We start from the raw sequence: 15,411 nt of genomic DNA on the forward strand, positions 1-15,411 counted from the left end.
TAAGTAGCTACAAATAGCTGTTCAGGTCACCATAAAAATCAGGTATCAAAATATTTATTTAGCTATAGAGAGGAAGGATGGGTACTCTTACTATAGTTTCCACCAGTATCTTAGTCCTTACTAAGAAGACTGTTGACTCCAGTGTCATCAAAACTGAATGTTTGCCACTATATATGCTACGGGGCAGTTTAGTTACTAGATTAGCCCTAAGCTAATTAGGGCCCTGATAAGCCCTAATAAGCCCTATTTTTTCTGTGCAAAAATATTGAAATATTACACCAGTCTTACATATTAGCTTGTTTTTAGTCTGACCCTTATCAAACAGCAGGCAAAGGAGATTTTTTTTTTAGTAAATAAAAGCCCCTTCAAAAAACTAGTAAAGCCTTACAGACTGATGGCTACTGAAAAGCTTATTGAAGTTCAAAATGCTTGCTGCAACATGCCTTCTAGTTTGCAGAACAGCGTGTTTCTGTGACAGCTATCTTTTCCCAAGCAAATTTGGATGTTGGGGGACGGGAGTAGGTGGGGATGGGAGAGGAGGGGACAGAGTATTTTTAATGCTGCTTTGCCTTCCTTAATTGTTGTTCATGACTATCGGAAAGCCATCCTCCTCATTGAGAATAGATTTTTTTATCATTTCATAAGGAAGCTCTTTCTACATTGCTTAACAAAACACAAATATATTTTATGTTAACAGCAAAAGCTTAGATAAAATCTGTTACAAATTATTAGGGGGTAAAGCAGTAGTGGGCATATAAAATCAGTAAGCATGAATCCAGGTTCTACAGTTAACAATATCATTATTTCCTTGAATGGCACGATCTCTGTCCGTCAGTTCCTTGTACTCAGAATTGGAACTTTTTAAAAGCAAAAAAATATGCATTATGATTCTGAAAGCAGAGTGCAACTCTGTCTGAGAACTGGTGCTTCTAAGCACCAAAATTATGTACCTATATATCTAAATCTATACATGTATGTATAGATAAAACAATGTAATCACTATGTATAATGTGACAGGAGTATGATTTAAAGTGCTTTTTATTGCTGGAAGAATATTCAGGAGAATGTTTTCTAGTAAAATGTGAACAATTGTACCTATCTAACGTCCTAGTATCAATATTTGCTTCAAAATATACTAGGTTTGCTATAGAGTAAAAAGGATGCTAAGATTCATTACAGGCTAAGTTTACAAAGTTCTATTAATTTCTCTTGCAGCTGATGGTAGCAGAGAAAAATGGGACAATACGATTCTACGATCTCATTACACAGCAGGCCATTCTCTCGCTGGAGTGTGAACAAACGCCACTGATGTCAGCAGACTGGTGTTTAAAGAATACTCTTAAAATTGGAGCAGTTGCAGGAAATGATTGGCTCATATGGGATATCACTCGCTCCAGGTATTTTTATGCACAGGACATGTATTTCTTCAGTCTCTCCTTAAGGAGCACATGAAGTGATGGGGCTACTTTGGTGAAATAGCACTTAAATGCTCAATGTATTACACCTCCTTTTCAGTAAACAAATGAACATTCATCAGCAATTATGGAATCAGTACAGATCATTCTTTTTCATGCTTATTTCTATCAATATTTATCTGTTAAAAATACTGTGCTGTTTCTTTTTGTCCACTTCAGATAGCATCTCTACTGTTTACCTCTCATTGTAAGGTTTATGCATTTATTACAATCATAAATACCTTAGTAGAGTCACTAACTACTTCAGTTTGCCTGTTCCAAATTGAAATGTAAGCTGCAGGAAAGATCAGCTTTTCCCTCAGCTTCTTCACAAAGAGCAGACAATGTCTCCCCTGTTTAAAATTATGGTTTTGATACTTAATCCGTGGTTGTTTGCAGAACAGTTTTTTACATGGAATGTCTGTTTTAGTTATCCGCAGGATAAGAGTCCTGTCCATGCTGATCGAGCCAGATTATTCAGGTATAAGTGCTATCTATATTTTGTTGTCTCCGTTTTGTTTTTGATATAGTCTGTGTATATGCAAGCACTTACTTGGGAGTTTAGGGACAACTGTGTCTCTTCAACCATTTTTAGTGGGACCTGCTCCACAATCTTAGCGAAATTTGTGAACGACTGTGGTGGTTTTACTCAGGTGGGCAGCCGAGCTCCACCACAACCGCTCTCTCACTCCCCCTCCTCAGAGGAATGGAGAGAAAATACGATGAAAAGGGCTCAAGGGTTGAGATAAGGACAGGGAGATCACGCAGTAATTATTGTGACGGGCAAAACAGACTCAGCATAGGGAGATAGTAAGATTTATTGCCTATTACTAACAAACTAGAGAAGCGAGAAACAAAGGAAAGAAACCAAAAGCACCTTCCCCCCCATCCACCCTCTTCCACCTCCTCCCCCCGAGCAGCGCAGGGGAGGGCGGGAATGGGGGTTATGGTCAGTCTATAGCGCTTCTTCGCCGCCGCTCCTTCTCGGTCACTCTCGTCCCCTGTGCTGTGGGGTCCCTCCCACGGGATGCAGTCCTTGCTGAACTGATCCGGCGTGGGCTGCCCACAGGCAGCAGCTCTTCAAGAACTGCTCCAGATATGGGTCTGTACCACGGGGTCCATCCCCCAGGAGCAAACTGCTCCAACCTGGATCCCCCACGGGCAGCAGCTCCTGCCAGGTCACCTGCTCCTGCGTGGGCTCCTCTCCACGGGCTACAGGTCCGGCCCGGAATCTGCTCTGGCAGGAGTCTTCCACAGGCCGCAGCCTCCGTTGGTGCAGGTCCACCTGCTCCACCGTGGTCTCCTCCACGGGCTGCACCGTGGAATCCTGCTCCACCGTGGTACTCCATGGGCTGCAGGGGGCCTGCCTGCTTCACCATGGTCCTGGCCACAGGCCGCAGGGGACTTCTGCTCCGGCGCCTGGAGCACCTCACCTGCTCCTTCTTCACTGACCTTGGCACCTGCAAGGCTGTTCCTCACTCCTCTCAATCTCCTAGCCGCTGTGCAGTGCAGCGTTTTTTTTTCCCTGTCTTAAATATGCTCTCACAGAGGCGCAAAACAACATCACTTACTGGCTCAGCTCTGGTCAGCAGTGGGGCCCTTACCAAACATGGGACAGCTTCTAGATCCTTCTCACAGAAGCCACCCCTATGGCCCCCTGCTACCAAAACCTTGCCACGTAAACCCACTACAATGACCATGACTTTTTCTGTTCCACAACAACATGCATACAGGGCTGTGGGTGGTGAATCATTTACAAGCCATTTCTCTGAATTTATTTCTTTGGTATCAGTGGAATATCTGATGGCTTCACACAGTTACTCACAAGGGAGAAAACTCCAGCATGTGTGCACTTCTGTTAGGAATATTTGAAAGGTATGTTCATTTTATTCATAGGTGGTCCCGAGTGAATGAAAACCTGTTTGCAACCAGTAGCTACTGAAACTGGGTAGCAGATAGTCAGATTTTTCAGTTTGATTTCTGTTTTATTTTAACTGTGTTTATTAAGGAGTATTAGATATGCGGGGAGTTGCTCGTGTAACTTGGTATATGTGGTATAATAATCACTTATGGTAAGTTGTATTGATATTACTCTTGTTCTTTTTTTAAGCCCATTCTTACTGGTACGGCAGCTGTAGGATCTGCACTGACATGGCACAGAACTCTTCCATTATGTGCAGTTGGAGGAGACCATAAAATTGTCTTTTGGGTAACTGAAATATAAAATAACCATTTGCTTCCAATATTAAAGTTTACAGCATGATATCCTTTTTGTAGAAAATCAAAGGAAATTACTCTTTGTACTGGTATTTATTCACATGGAGAATACAAGAACAGAACAAGTAAAATAGGAAACGTTTTCTGTTTGATTTTCAGCTCGCAAATGCAACAACTTTTGTACATAAAAATCAGATATCATTCATTTGACACTTTGTTACTTCCCTTAAAACATACACTTTTTTAACATGGTATTTGGTGTGAATTTATTTTTTAATTTTTTTTAAAGAGATTTTGTATCTGACAGTCTCAGTTGTGTCTCACTTCAGAGAGTACCTACAGCGACAACAGCTGTCTTTGCCTTAACTTTCTGTACCATCACTGTTTTATAAGAAAGAAATACAATATGTAGTGTCTTAAAATGTTGTCTGTGAATGTGTTTGTTGAAAAAAGTATTTCCACAAACAGGGAAGAAGCTAATGGTGTAATCAGAATAATTTTAAGCAGTATTATTTCTATTAAGATGACAGAGGGTTTCAGTTCTAGTATACCAAACAGCTTGTGGTGGTGTTGTTTGTTTGTTGTTTTGTTTCTATTTACAGCCTTTTACAGGAAAGTCAGGGTTTTAAAATTGTATTTATTTATTTTTTTTTTCACAAAGATGTTCCTCTGCTGCCCACTTTAAAATATCAAATGTATAAAGTTGTTCTGTAACACTGCTTCTCCTGGAAGTCACACTCCATTTTTCTGTATGTACCTATCCACTTTTAAAGCATGTTTCTTCTTTTTAATGTGTTATCTGTTAAGGTTTTCCAGTCACCTTGGACTATGGGCTAATTTTTAAAGAAATTTTGAATATCTACAGATGAAAAAATCAAGATTAACTCTTGTTTATTTGTAGATTTATCTGAGCTACCAGCAAACTAAAAGACATTTACCACCTATTCCAAGCTGCGATCATTATTGATTTATATTTATCAATGTAAATAGTTTTTTTAGAAAAATTATTTAGTAATTAAATTGGTACAGTTATAACCCGTAAGGTCTTTTTTACTTCAGGATTGTCATATGTAGTCTAAATTGAATTGCCCTCTTCTAAGCAAGATAGACTTTCTGTATGTTATCACCATTTTCTTCTGTGTTAAATTTCTTAATATTCAGTAAAATATTGCCACAAAACAAACAAACAAAAAGCAATAATTAGCCTAGACTAGGAACTTCCATTTGTTTAGCTGGTAATGCCCCATCTCCCTAAACCGTGATATAATCGGGCAACTGCAACAATCTGAAAGACCTCTTTTGACTTTCTCCAGCGGGGTTCCCGTCTGCTACAGCTTGCTCTCCAGTTATCCTTACTAAGGAAACAAAACCTGCAATTATCACTGAATTTACTTCTGCTAATTTTGGAGGAAAGTAATTCCAAGTCCCAAATATAAACGACTTCAATAGATAGAAATTTGAGGAGTTCAAAATAGTGAAACCTGAAAGACTGCTTACTTTGCTAGGCTTTCTATGAAAGAGGTCATTATTAAAACAATATTTGAGATCCTTCTATGGAAAGCAAGAAAATTATTTAATCCAAAAGCCAGATGCCACAAAGAGTAAATAGAGTTGGTGTAAGGGTATCTAACAGATTTAAATGCGGGTAAATATTTTGATACTACAGCAGTGTCCAATCATAAGCAGTTGCATGCAACTTTTTGAGCCCCTTTTATAAATTTTTTCCCAAGTCATTCACCCACGCACATACAATGCAACAAAACCAGAATTAGTAATAAAAGTAAGTATTCAGATAACCTTATAAAAACGTTTTGGTTATTCCAGCTGGTTATAAGAAAGCACCAAAAGTTCAGAACATGCAAAATAGCCCAGAGAAGTTGATAAAAGTGCAAATGAGCCTCAAAAGTGCGACTGCTTCGCATGCAACCAAGAATCTTATAGCAGTGTTCTTGGTGTCTTTGCTGAAGTGCATTGTCTTTGGTCATACAGGATCAGACTGAAGGGTTTGCCTTTGGTTATTCCATTTCACCAAGCATCTCATCACTTGTCTTAATGTTGGCGTTGTCCAGTGCCTGTTGGCTTTAGATCGTAAAAGGTCATGGAAGACAAGCTGTGGTAATGCAGCTAGAGCTAGGAGCTGCATCTTCCCAAGTAATGTCATCGTGCCTCTGCTATGACCTTCTCAATTCACTTTTGACCCTGTTCCAACATAATCAAAGCATCTCTCCAGCTCATCTCTCTCCTTATCTTCTGCTTTTCCTTCCATCTCTACCTAGTCTTTAATTTTGAGCCAAAATACCACACTGCAGTTTATCTGAGCTCTTTCCTTACCTGTGTATGCCTTTTCCAAGACTCCTGGGAGACACCCTCAGAACTGAAAGTACTTCTGAAGTAAAAGAAATAATGTATTATTTTTTGATCGTGGAATGACAAACAAAAGTAGGCCTCCTTTGATTTTCATGACACAGCTTATCCTGGTTTTGTCTGGGAAAGAGTTAATTTTCTTCTTCTTAGCTGGTATGGTGCTGTGTTTTGGATTTAGGATGAGAATGCTGCTGCTAACACACTGGTGTTTCAGTTGTGACAGAGCAGTGCTTACACAGAGCCAAGGACTCGTCAACTTCTCGTGCTGCCCTGCCAGCGAGGAGGCTGGAGATGCTCAAAGAAAAGCTGGGAAGGGACAGAGCCAGAACAGGAGACCCAGACTGGCCCAAGGGATGTCCCATTCCATATGGCATCATGCTGAACAACAAAACTTCGGGGCTTGGCCAGGGATGGAGGGGTGCTGTTTGGGGACTGGCTGGGTATCAATTGGTGGGTGGTTAGCAATTGCATTGTGCATCATTCATTTTGTATATATATTATTGCTGCTCTTCTTGTTGTTGTTATTGTTTTCCCTCCCTTTCCTGTCTCAACCCACAAGTTCTACCTTTTTTTTTCCCAATTCTCTCCACCATCCCACCGAGAGTGTGGGGGAATGAGCGAACGGCTGTGTGGTGCTTAGTGGCCTGCCAGGTTAAACCACAACAAGAGAGTAACACCAATGTATATACATTGGCTCAGAAACGTTTTTAATACAAACGAGTACTGTTTGGGGCATCGTAATTTAAGTCCAGTCTGGCATTCCACCTAGCATGATGTAGTGCTGGCAAGTGAGAGGACCCTACAGGAAAAGAGCCATGGACTTCCTGGCTGACAACTGCAACATTTTCAGGAAGCATTTCATCATTTAACCATTCTGCTTCCTACCTGGAAAAAAAGAAGTGCTCATGTAAGCCCTGCAATAGTGAAGTAGCTACAACCAGGTGATGGCATGGAGAATGTAAAACATATGGTAAAAAAATGACAAAATTTTAAGTCATGGAAGTCATGGTCTTATATGGAAGACCTACAGAAAATAAAAGATGATAACTTGGTAGATAGCCATATTGAACGTAACCATACCGTGTTCTGACAGATACACCAAAACCGTGATCTTCAGTATTGATTAATAAAATTATGTACCAATATTTCTGAAGAGAAAACTGCTTATTCAGAAACGAATGACTTCCCCTTAATGTAACATGCTCCCGAGTGCTATTTCACAAAAAATAGTTCAGATTATTAAATTATAAACAAGGCTAATATTTTAATGTGTAAGATAAACCCAAAAACTATGGAAACGGTATTTCGGTGCAAAGTGACGGTTGCCTAATGAATATTTTTTCCCCCTTAGCAATGAACAAAATGGTTATAATCATCTGGCCAAGCTTTTTGTTAGAAATGATGCTGCTACTATCTTGAGAGAGCTGGAATGCGAGTTTTCCTACAATAAGAAAGTTCAGATGGAAGGCACCTTCAAAGATCGAGTCCAACTGCCTGACCTCTTCAGGGCCAGCCAAAAGTTAAAGCATATTATTGAGGGCATTGCCCAAATGCCTCTGGAACACAGGAAGGCACGGGGCGTCAACCACCTCACTAGGAAGCCTGTTCCAGTGTTTGACCACCCCACAGTAAAGACTTGTTTCCTGATGTCCAGTCTGAACTTCACCTGGTGCAGCTTTGTGACATTTCATGCACTCTAGCATTCTTGCTTCAGAAGATGTCAAGGTTGCAAACCAGAGCCACACTGTGATATCGTCGTGGTGACACAGGGGCATCATGGTGACGTTTGAGCTTCCCCCACCAGAACCCCCAGACAGTCCTGTTGAGTCTCACTTGCTGACTGGCAGGACAACAAGCAGCTGTTCACAGAAATGGCTGCAGATGGAAACTCGAGTGACAATGAGGTGAATGAAATTAAACAGGAGCCACTTCCAGAAGAAACGTCATACGTTTTTGCTCCAGACAAGCTGTTTGAGTCTTTGGACTCCCCTCCTCCTGAACCTCTGGGACAGGATAAAGGAGCAGCTTGGGATGCTCCTGTAGCATCAACAAGGGAAGAAAAAGATCCCCAAGCTCTCACTGATGACCACGAGACCGAACATGTTCCTCATAATTCTTCTGAGGAGAACGCTGGCAACGGCAACGTCTTCTCATCCCTCAGCTTCCCAAAGAAACTCTGGCAACTGGCTGAGAGTGACGAATTTAAGGCCATCTGGTGGGGTTACTCTGGAAACTATATCGTGATCGATGAGGAAATGTTTAAAGTGGAAGTGCTGGGAAGGACAAGGCCTCCGAGAGTTTTTGAGACTGAGAGTATGAAAAGTTTCATTCGTCAACTTAATCTGTATGGATTCACCAAACTGCAACAGGACTTGCAAAGATCTCCCTCGCTTCCTGAGTTTCCGAAAGAAGAGGATGCATTTTCTGATCATAGGAAGGTACCTCAATTGCTCCACACGTGAACCAATTCTCACAATATTCTGGTGGGAGAGATGGATGTTCCAATAAAATAAGCCTTGGCAATGGAGGAGATGAGGATAACAGTAGATGTTCTGATCTTAATTTCTTTTTCAGGCTACTTCCAGGTATTTTTGAGGTAGCATTGCTGAGTAGTAGAAATGCAGATAAAATACATTTGGGTTGTATCCAATGAGTCTGAACCCATGGAGCAGAAAGATAAATAAATCGGGCTATGATGAGTCTACTTACTTTAAGACATTTGCAACGTACCAGAACTGTATCATCAGGACTGTATCATTAAGTTTTAGTCAGCCTAAGCTTTAGGCTTAAACTGACAATAGATCTTTTTAACCCATGATTGCCTTTAACAATCAAAATTCTTAGTTCTTGTATCTTGCTGTTTCTCAGTCCCAAACCGGTAGCAACTAATTCTTCTCCTTTGCATTTTTAGATACTCTACTACTATAACCCCAACTTCAAGAGAGATTCTCCCCACCTGCTCAAGAACTGCAAGCGACGAGTTGCTCTGAAGAGGAAAGCCCTGCAGGCGGGGCTGGATGAGAGCTGCCCCAGCAGCAGCCTCTATGCCCAGCCTGGGTGGAGAGATGCTGATATGGATGAGGAGGACCCGCTGGCAGCAGCTCCAGAAGAAGACACACAGCCAGCGGCACCCGCGGGGTCGTCACTCCCCAAGCGCTGGGCAAAAGCCACCCCTCAAGCCAGCGGTGCCCATACAGCCTCGCAGGGCGCTGCTCCCACCCTGCCAGATCCTGCTGCAGCAGCAGGCAGGGACAAGCAGCAGCGCCTGGACCCCTCCCTGCTGCTGTCAAACAGCAGCCAGACCTCAGCTGCCGTTCCTGCTCCCTCCCCACACCACGTCCTACCTTCCCAGATTCCCCTGTGCCCAAATGCAGGAGCTCCGAAGGCTCCCTCGGCCGCCCTGCCTCCCTCCGGTCACCCACTCTTTCCAGTGGCCTTGCTGGCAGCAGCCTCTGCTATGGCCATGCTGCAGCCACCCAGCTGGCAGCCCCTGGCAGCCCCCCACTGCCCGACCTGCACCTGCGACCAAGACAGGGCAGCTGCAGGCGACAGAATGGCACCCTAGCATGGGACCCACTGGAGACAGCAGGGATAGCAGCAGCCCCTTACAGGTTCATAGTCTGTTAGTTCATAGATTGATTGTTCTGGAGTTAATCTGGTTGAATAATAAAACTTTTCCAGTTCCAGTTGTCTTTTTCTTCTTATTATTATTATTTTTAAATGGGGAAATCTCAAATTGAATTTCTATTCAATCTCTCAAAAGGAAGTAGAATCAACTGTTCTAACATCAATTTGATCATTTTCCATAACAGACGAGCTCTCTAGGTTCTTAGTCATAGAGAGTAAACGACTGGATAATGTTTGCACGCCACATGCACCGAGGATGCTCTTCCTAATGATGACTTCTAACGGAAAGTTAGGAGAGAGTAATTAAATAACAGCATTTTAATTATGGAAGACTCAGAAAGGGAATGTCACAGAATCACAGAATCACAAAACTGCGGGGGTTGGAAGGGACCTCAAGAGATCATCGGGTCCAAACCCCTGCCAGAGCAGGTTCCCTAGAGCAGGTTGCCCAGGTAGGCATCCAGACGGGCCTTGAATATCTCCAGAGAAGGAGACTCCACAACCTCCCTGGGCAGCCTGTTCCAGTGCTCCGTCACCCTCACCGTGAAGAAGTTCTTTCGCATGTTGGTGCGGAACTGCCTGTCATCCAATTTGTGGCCATTGCCCCTTGTCCTGTCCCCACAAACCACTGAAAAGAGGTTGGCCAAATCCCTCTGTCTCCCACGCTTAAGATATTCGTAAACATTAATAAGATCCCCAATTCACCTTAGGGTGAATGCTCGCAAAGTTAACACTAAATGGGCAGGCAGTAACAACCCTTGATTTAATTTCTGAGCTAACATTTACGAAGGAGCTGAGAAACCAATTGCTTTGGCGAGCCCAAACCTGAAAAAACAGAGTTCAGAAGCTATGAAAAGATACGTATTGAGCCTTTACTGTCATAGGAATGTTATAATGGCTATAAATTTGAGAAGTATTTTAAATTGTACAACCCCATTTCTCTAACATCCCAAATACCATTGCTTTGGATCTTCTGCCTTCAGTCTTGGGGAAAATCAAGTAAGGAGATGTCCTGGTTTCAGCCAGGATAGGGTTGTTTTTCTTCATAGGGGCTGGTATGCGCATGTTTTGGATTTAGAAGAAAAATAATGCTGATAACACAGGGGTGTTTCAGTTGTCGCAGAGCAGTGCTTACACAGAGCCAAGGACTTGTCAGCTTCTCATGCTGCCCTGCCAGCGAGGAGGCTGGGGGTGCACCAGGAGATGGGAGGTGACAGAGCCAGGACAAGTGACCCAGACTGGCCCAAGGGATGTCCCACAGCGTGTGTGTGGTGTCATGCTGAGCAACAAAACTCGGGGGGGGCAGTGCTCAGGATGGGGGCTGGGCATCAGTCAGCGAGTGGTGAGCAACTGCATTAGGCACCACTTGCTTTGTACATTCTCCTATCATTAGTATTATTTCCCTTCCTCTTCTGTCTTATTAAACTGTCTTTATCACAACCCACGAGTTTTTACTTTTTTTTTTTTTTTTTTTATTCTCTCCCCATCCCACTGTGGGATGGAGGAGTGAGGACATGGCTGTGTGGTGCTCAGCTGCCTGCTGGGTTAAACCACAACAAAGCTGCATGTGAATGCTCAAAAAAAAATTTATTCAGTTTTGTTTACTGGTCTCTTTCAGAAGTTTCCCATCGTTTTGTTGGACACAATGTGTATACTGATGCAAAGATTACATCCTAAAACCATCTCAAAATATTTAGTTGTAAAGTGGAAGCAGTGGTAATCCCTTCTCAATATTTTTAACTTACTTTAAGATAGGTCATGGCCTGATATCTGGTGAAAATTTCAGCCTGGCAAAAACAGCTTCTTCCTGTGATGCTGCTGGAATTTCCATTACATTCAGCTTTCAGTTACCAGCTATGAATTAACCAGTTCCAACCTTCCTCTAACTGCTGTGGAGTAGCTTGTTGGACAGAAGACTCTTTTCATAGGAGGCCTCCAGCTGCTAATTACTGTTTGAATATACTCTAAGTTCTGTGGAAAACTACATACTAATTACAGGTGAATGCATTAAATGTGTTTTTTCTACATGAAATGTATTATTTGTGCTTTAAATTATTTCCCTCCAGAAATGGGAAGCAGAACCTACTTAAACGATGTGCCAGAGTACAGATGAAATTTTCAAAGTGCAGAGAGGCAGCCAAGCTGTAAGGACCTTCACCATTTTCCCTTGTAACGCAGCAAGTGGACTTACTGCATCTAATATGCTTCCTGTAGTGAGCAGCAGTCTGACTCATCTCCTCCCTGTCACCATCCAGAGGATCCAGTGGACCCGTTCCAGGTGTTACCATAGGACTCAAGTCCCTCGAATCCATATAATGCAGGACTTTTTTGTGTTCTGGTTGCCAGAGACACACTAACTGTTTTCCATTTGGACTCAGCTGCCTAAAAGCCATAAAATAAATAAATAAACAAACAAATAAGTTTTCCCTTTTTTGTCTTGGGCTGTAGAGAGTTAAAAGCAACTGGCTCAATATATATAACCAAAAGGAAATCCCTGTGTGTAGGAAACTAGAAAATGCTGAGCTAGAACTTAAACAATGTGTTAACGTCAAGATAGTTTTGGAACACTGTCCAGGCTTGACTGGTGTGCACTTAACCTGCAACGTGAGCAGGGGATGTTTCAAGATATAGCACTTCATTCACTTCTTACCATGGATTTTGACCAGAGAATAATAGGTTTAACAGCAGATTTAACTGGCTCGCAGACACAGCTGAAAGTCTTTGTGGGTCTGAAAGAAAGTATTGGACTGGGGCACTGCTATCCTCCTGCAGATGTACTATGGTGAAACTGAAACAGCTTTTCTTCTGCCCTTCAGTGCGCAACTTTATATACCACCTTGGTATGCCAAATATCATACAGTATACTCAGTACATATCGACAAAGGCAATTTGCACTAGGCATGTGCAGGTACGCTTTGACTGAGATTCTATTTTTTTATTATTATTATTTTTTATTTGGAGTTGCTCAAACTGCAAGGGGGCAATGGGCAGAAATTCATTTGTTGTGTACATAATTCAGAAAGGAAGATGCTTGGCTTTTAATAGTCTGTTTTTAAGGACTACATAAAACAATTTACCAAGAACTGGAATGATGTTGCCAAGTTCAAGGCTTTTCCTATCGATACTTTCATGTATAAAATGGGTATTTAAAAATAAAAATAAAAATAAAAATAAAAATGAAGAGCTGATGTTTTTATCAGGCTCTCCAACTTCTTCCCTACAGAGCAAATGAATTAGTTAATCCTCTGATGTTGCCTTAGCATGGAAGCTGGAAAACTGAAAATGAAAGAGCCATTTTCAGAGAACTGCAAGACATTTATAATTTAATTTTCATTTTATTTTTTAAAATGAACCTATGTAACAGTTGAGATTTGCATTTCTCAGTATGCTTAACAGTCAAGGGTAATAATTCCCTGAACCCTCTGCTGGCTAGCTTTGTACATATTCTGACATACCTAAATTACTGAGATAGATGCTTTTCTTTTTGATTCAGTTGGGGGAAAATCACTAAGGCAATATGAGTTCTGTATGGAAAGCTTTGCCAGAATTCCCTTCGTAAGCATGGAGTTAGAAGACTCCATGGGAAATCAAAAAAATGCTAATCCACACTTTGACCTTTTCAGCTGTTCATTGGACCACCTTAGCAAAAACAACTGTTGCCCCTATGGAGGATCAGGTGACACCATGTCTGGAAAATTTTTTGGATCAGCTTTTTGTTTATGTTTAACTTACCTCTCAATTGTATAGCTATTAGAGTTCTATGCTGATTCTAACAGAATTTTATGTCTGGGGACCTGTAACAGTATATAAGCATATAAAATGCATATGAACACTGTAAGTTACAGTAACACTTGCCAGTTTTTTCAGCTTGTGCAGTTCTGTTTTGCAATTGACTAGCAGCTCTGATTTTGTGCATGCAAAAATATATGTAGCGGATCAGTTTCAGTGCTTTGAAACCCGTGCTGTTGTCCTTAGTTCTTAGTGCATGCTAATCACAAGACAATGTTTTTTTGCTAATGATAAAGACAAAATTTTGATCTGTACACACAGCTTTTGCTTACACTCCAAGTTATCCTCAGCTAACTTGCACTCCAACTTGCACTCCAAGTTAGCCTCAGCATCTCTAAGATTAACATCTTCGCAATGCTCATGTCAGTTGGAATGCATTTTCATAACTGTTAATCTTTAATCTTCCTTTCATGACTTTGTCTTTAAACAGCTACATATGTATGTACACATCCGTAGGGTATCAATTGCTATCAGTTATGTACTGTGCAGTATTTATTCCTTAATTTGACATTCATCATCCAATATGGGTGCTGATACAAAATACACTTCTAAATCATACACAGTGTAAATTTGGATATTATCAATTTATATTTTATTTTTTAAATAAATTCTTCCGCTGCGGTTCAACCATTGTAAGCTCCAGTTTAACAAACCAGTTCAATTAAAACATTTTCAAGAGGTTTAAAAAAAAAAAAAAAGGATCATTTTCCTGTACTCTCTGTTTTTCACTTTTTATACCCTGCATTTCCTAATTCCAGCTGGGAAAAAAAGTGCTGTGTTGCAGTTTTCTATGCAGTGTTTTTCTTTTGCCAAATTAAAAGCAAGAAGTACCATAAAGTTCACAGAAGATCATATTCTTGTGAGATTTTTATCCAACTTTACAGACCAATAGATTCAGATAAGATTTAACTAAGCATTTCCATTATTAAATTGCTGTAGCATTGCCTGAAAAACTTACATTACAGACATTTTATGGTAAATGAGATTAATGCTTCTTGCATATGTGGACATTTTATGGTAAATGAGATTAATGCTTTTTGCATGTAATCTAGGGATTTTTTGAAGTAATTAAGGTGGTAACATAGTTCACTTGGCTCATTTAACAGTTTATTTCCACAAAAATAATTTACACAATTCCTATAAACTAGATTAAACCTATCAAATTTGTTTCTCTTGCTGTTCTCCTGAAATATCACAGGTGAACTTGCATGGGGTAGCAGAGTTATCTATATTTTTGTTACCAAAGCCAGCAAGATAAGGTCTCAGTCTGTAACCTTGCTCTTCCACATACACAGATTCTGGTGTTTATCGTACACCTTGGCTGATTTGATTGAACTCAGTAACCACGCAGAAAGCCATCCCTCCTCTGCCAAGACGGCAATTTGAACTGCTGTAGTGGATTTATGTGGCGAGGTTTTGGTAGCGGGGGGCCATAGGAGTGGCTTCTGTGAGAAGAATCCAGAAGCTGTCCCATGTTAGATAAGGGCCCTGCTGCTGGCCAGAGCCAGGCCAATATGCGATGTTGTTTGCACCTCTGCAAGAACATATTTAAGAAAGGGGAGATAAAAAAAAAAAAAAAAAAAAAAAGAAAAAAAAACCTGCTTCTGAACAGCAGCTGGGAGAGAGAAAGGGGTGAGAAACAGCCTTGCAGATACCAAGGTCAGTGAAGAAGGAGGACAGGAGGTGCTCCAGACACCAGCGCACAAGTTCCCCTGTGGCCTGTGAAGAGCCCCTGGTGGAGCAGGCTGTCCCCCTGCAGCCCGTGGAGAGGAGCCCACACAGGAGCAGGGGGTCTGGGGGGAGCTGCCGCCCATGGGGGACGCGTGTTGGAGCAGTTTGCTCCTGACGGATGGACCCTGTGGTACAGAGCTGTGTTGGAGAAGGTCTTGAAGAGTTTCTGCCTGTGGGAAGCCCCCACAGGCTCAGTTCGGGAAGGACGGCATCCCATGGGAGGGACCCC

At 41.6% G+C, this 15,411-nt stretch overlaps 1 protein-coding gene and 1 long non-coding RNA gene across 3 annotated transcripts; both read left to right on the forward strand.

Moving 5' to 3' along the window:
* Positions 1-80: 80 nt before the first annotated feature.
* LOC136790916 (uncharacterized) lies at positions 81-5,437 on the forward strand. The gene is made up of 3 exons (XR_010831772.1): positions 81-1,397; positions 1,885-1,935; positions 3,351-5,437. It is a non-coding gene; the product is annotated as an uncharacterized lncRNA (long non-coding RNA).
* Positions 5,438-6,153: 716 nt separating this feature from the next.
* On the forward strand, positions 6,154-11,103 carry LOC106031058 (heat shock transcription factor, Y-linked-like). 2 transcript variants are annotated; one of them, XM_066997616.1, is made up of 3 exons: positions 6,154-8,473; positions 8,947-9,646; positions 9,977-11,103. In XM_066997616.1, the coding sequence occupies exons 1-2, from the start codon at positions 7,907-7,909 to the stop codon at positions 9,598-9,600; spliced, it is 1,221 nt and encodes a 406-aa protein (XP_066853717.1). In that variant the 5' UTR covers positions 6,154-7,906; the 3' UTR covers positions 9,601-9,646; positions 9,977-11,103. The 2 variants fall into 2 exon arrangements, with proteins under 2 accessions (XP_066853717.1, XP_047914753.2); XM_048058796.2 differs by lacking the exon at positions 9,977-11,103 and having other exon boundaries at positions 6,154-6,485; positions 7,387-8,473; positions 8,947-9,724.
* Positions 11,104-15,411: the final 4,308 nt, after the last annotated feature.

This window comes from Anser cygnoides, chromosome 1 (genome assembly GCF_040182565.1).
Source record: "Anser cygnoides isolate HZ-2024a breed goose chromosome 1, Taihu_goose_T2T_genome, whole genome shotgun sequence".
NCBI classification, from domain to species: Eukaryota; Metazoa; Chordata; class Aves; order Anseriformes; family Anatidae; genus Anser; species Anser cygnoides.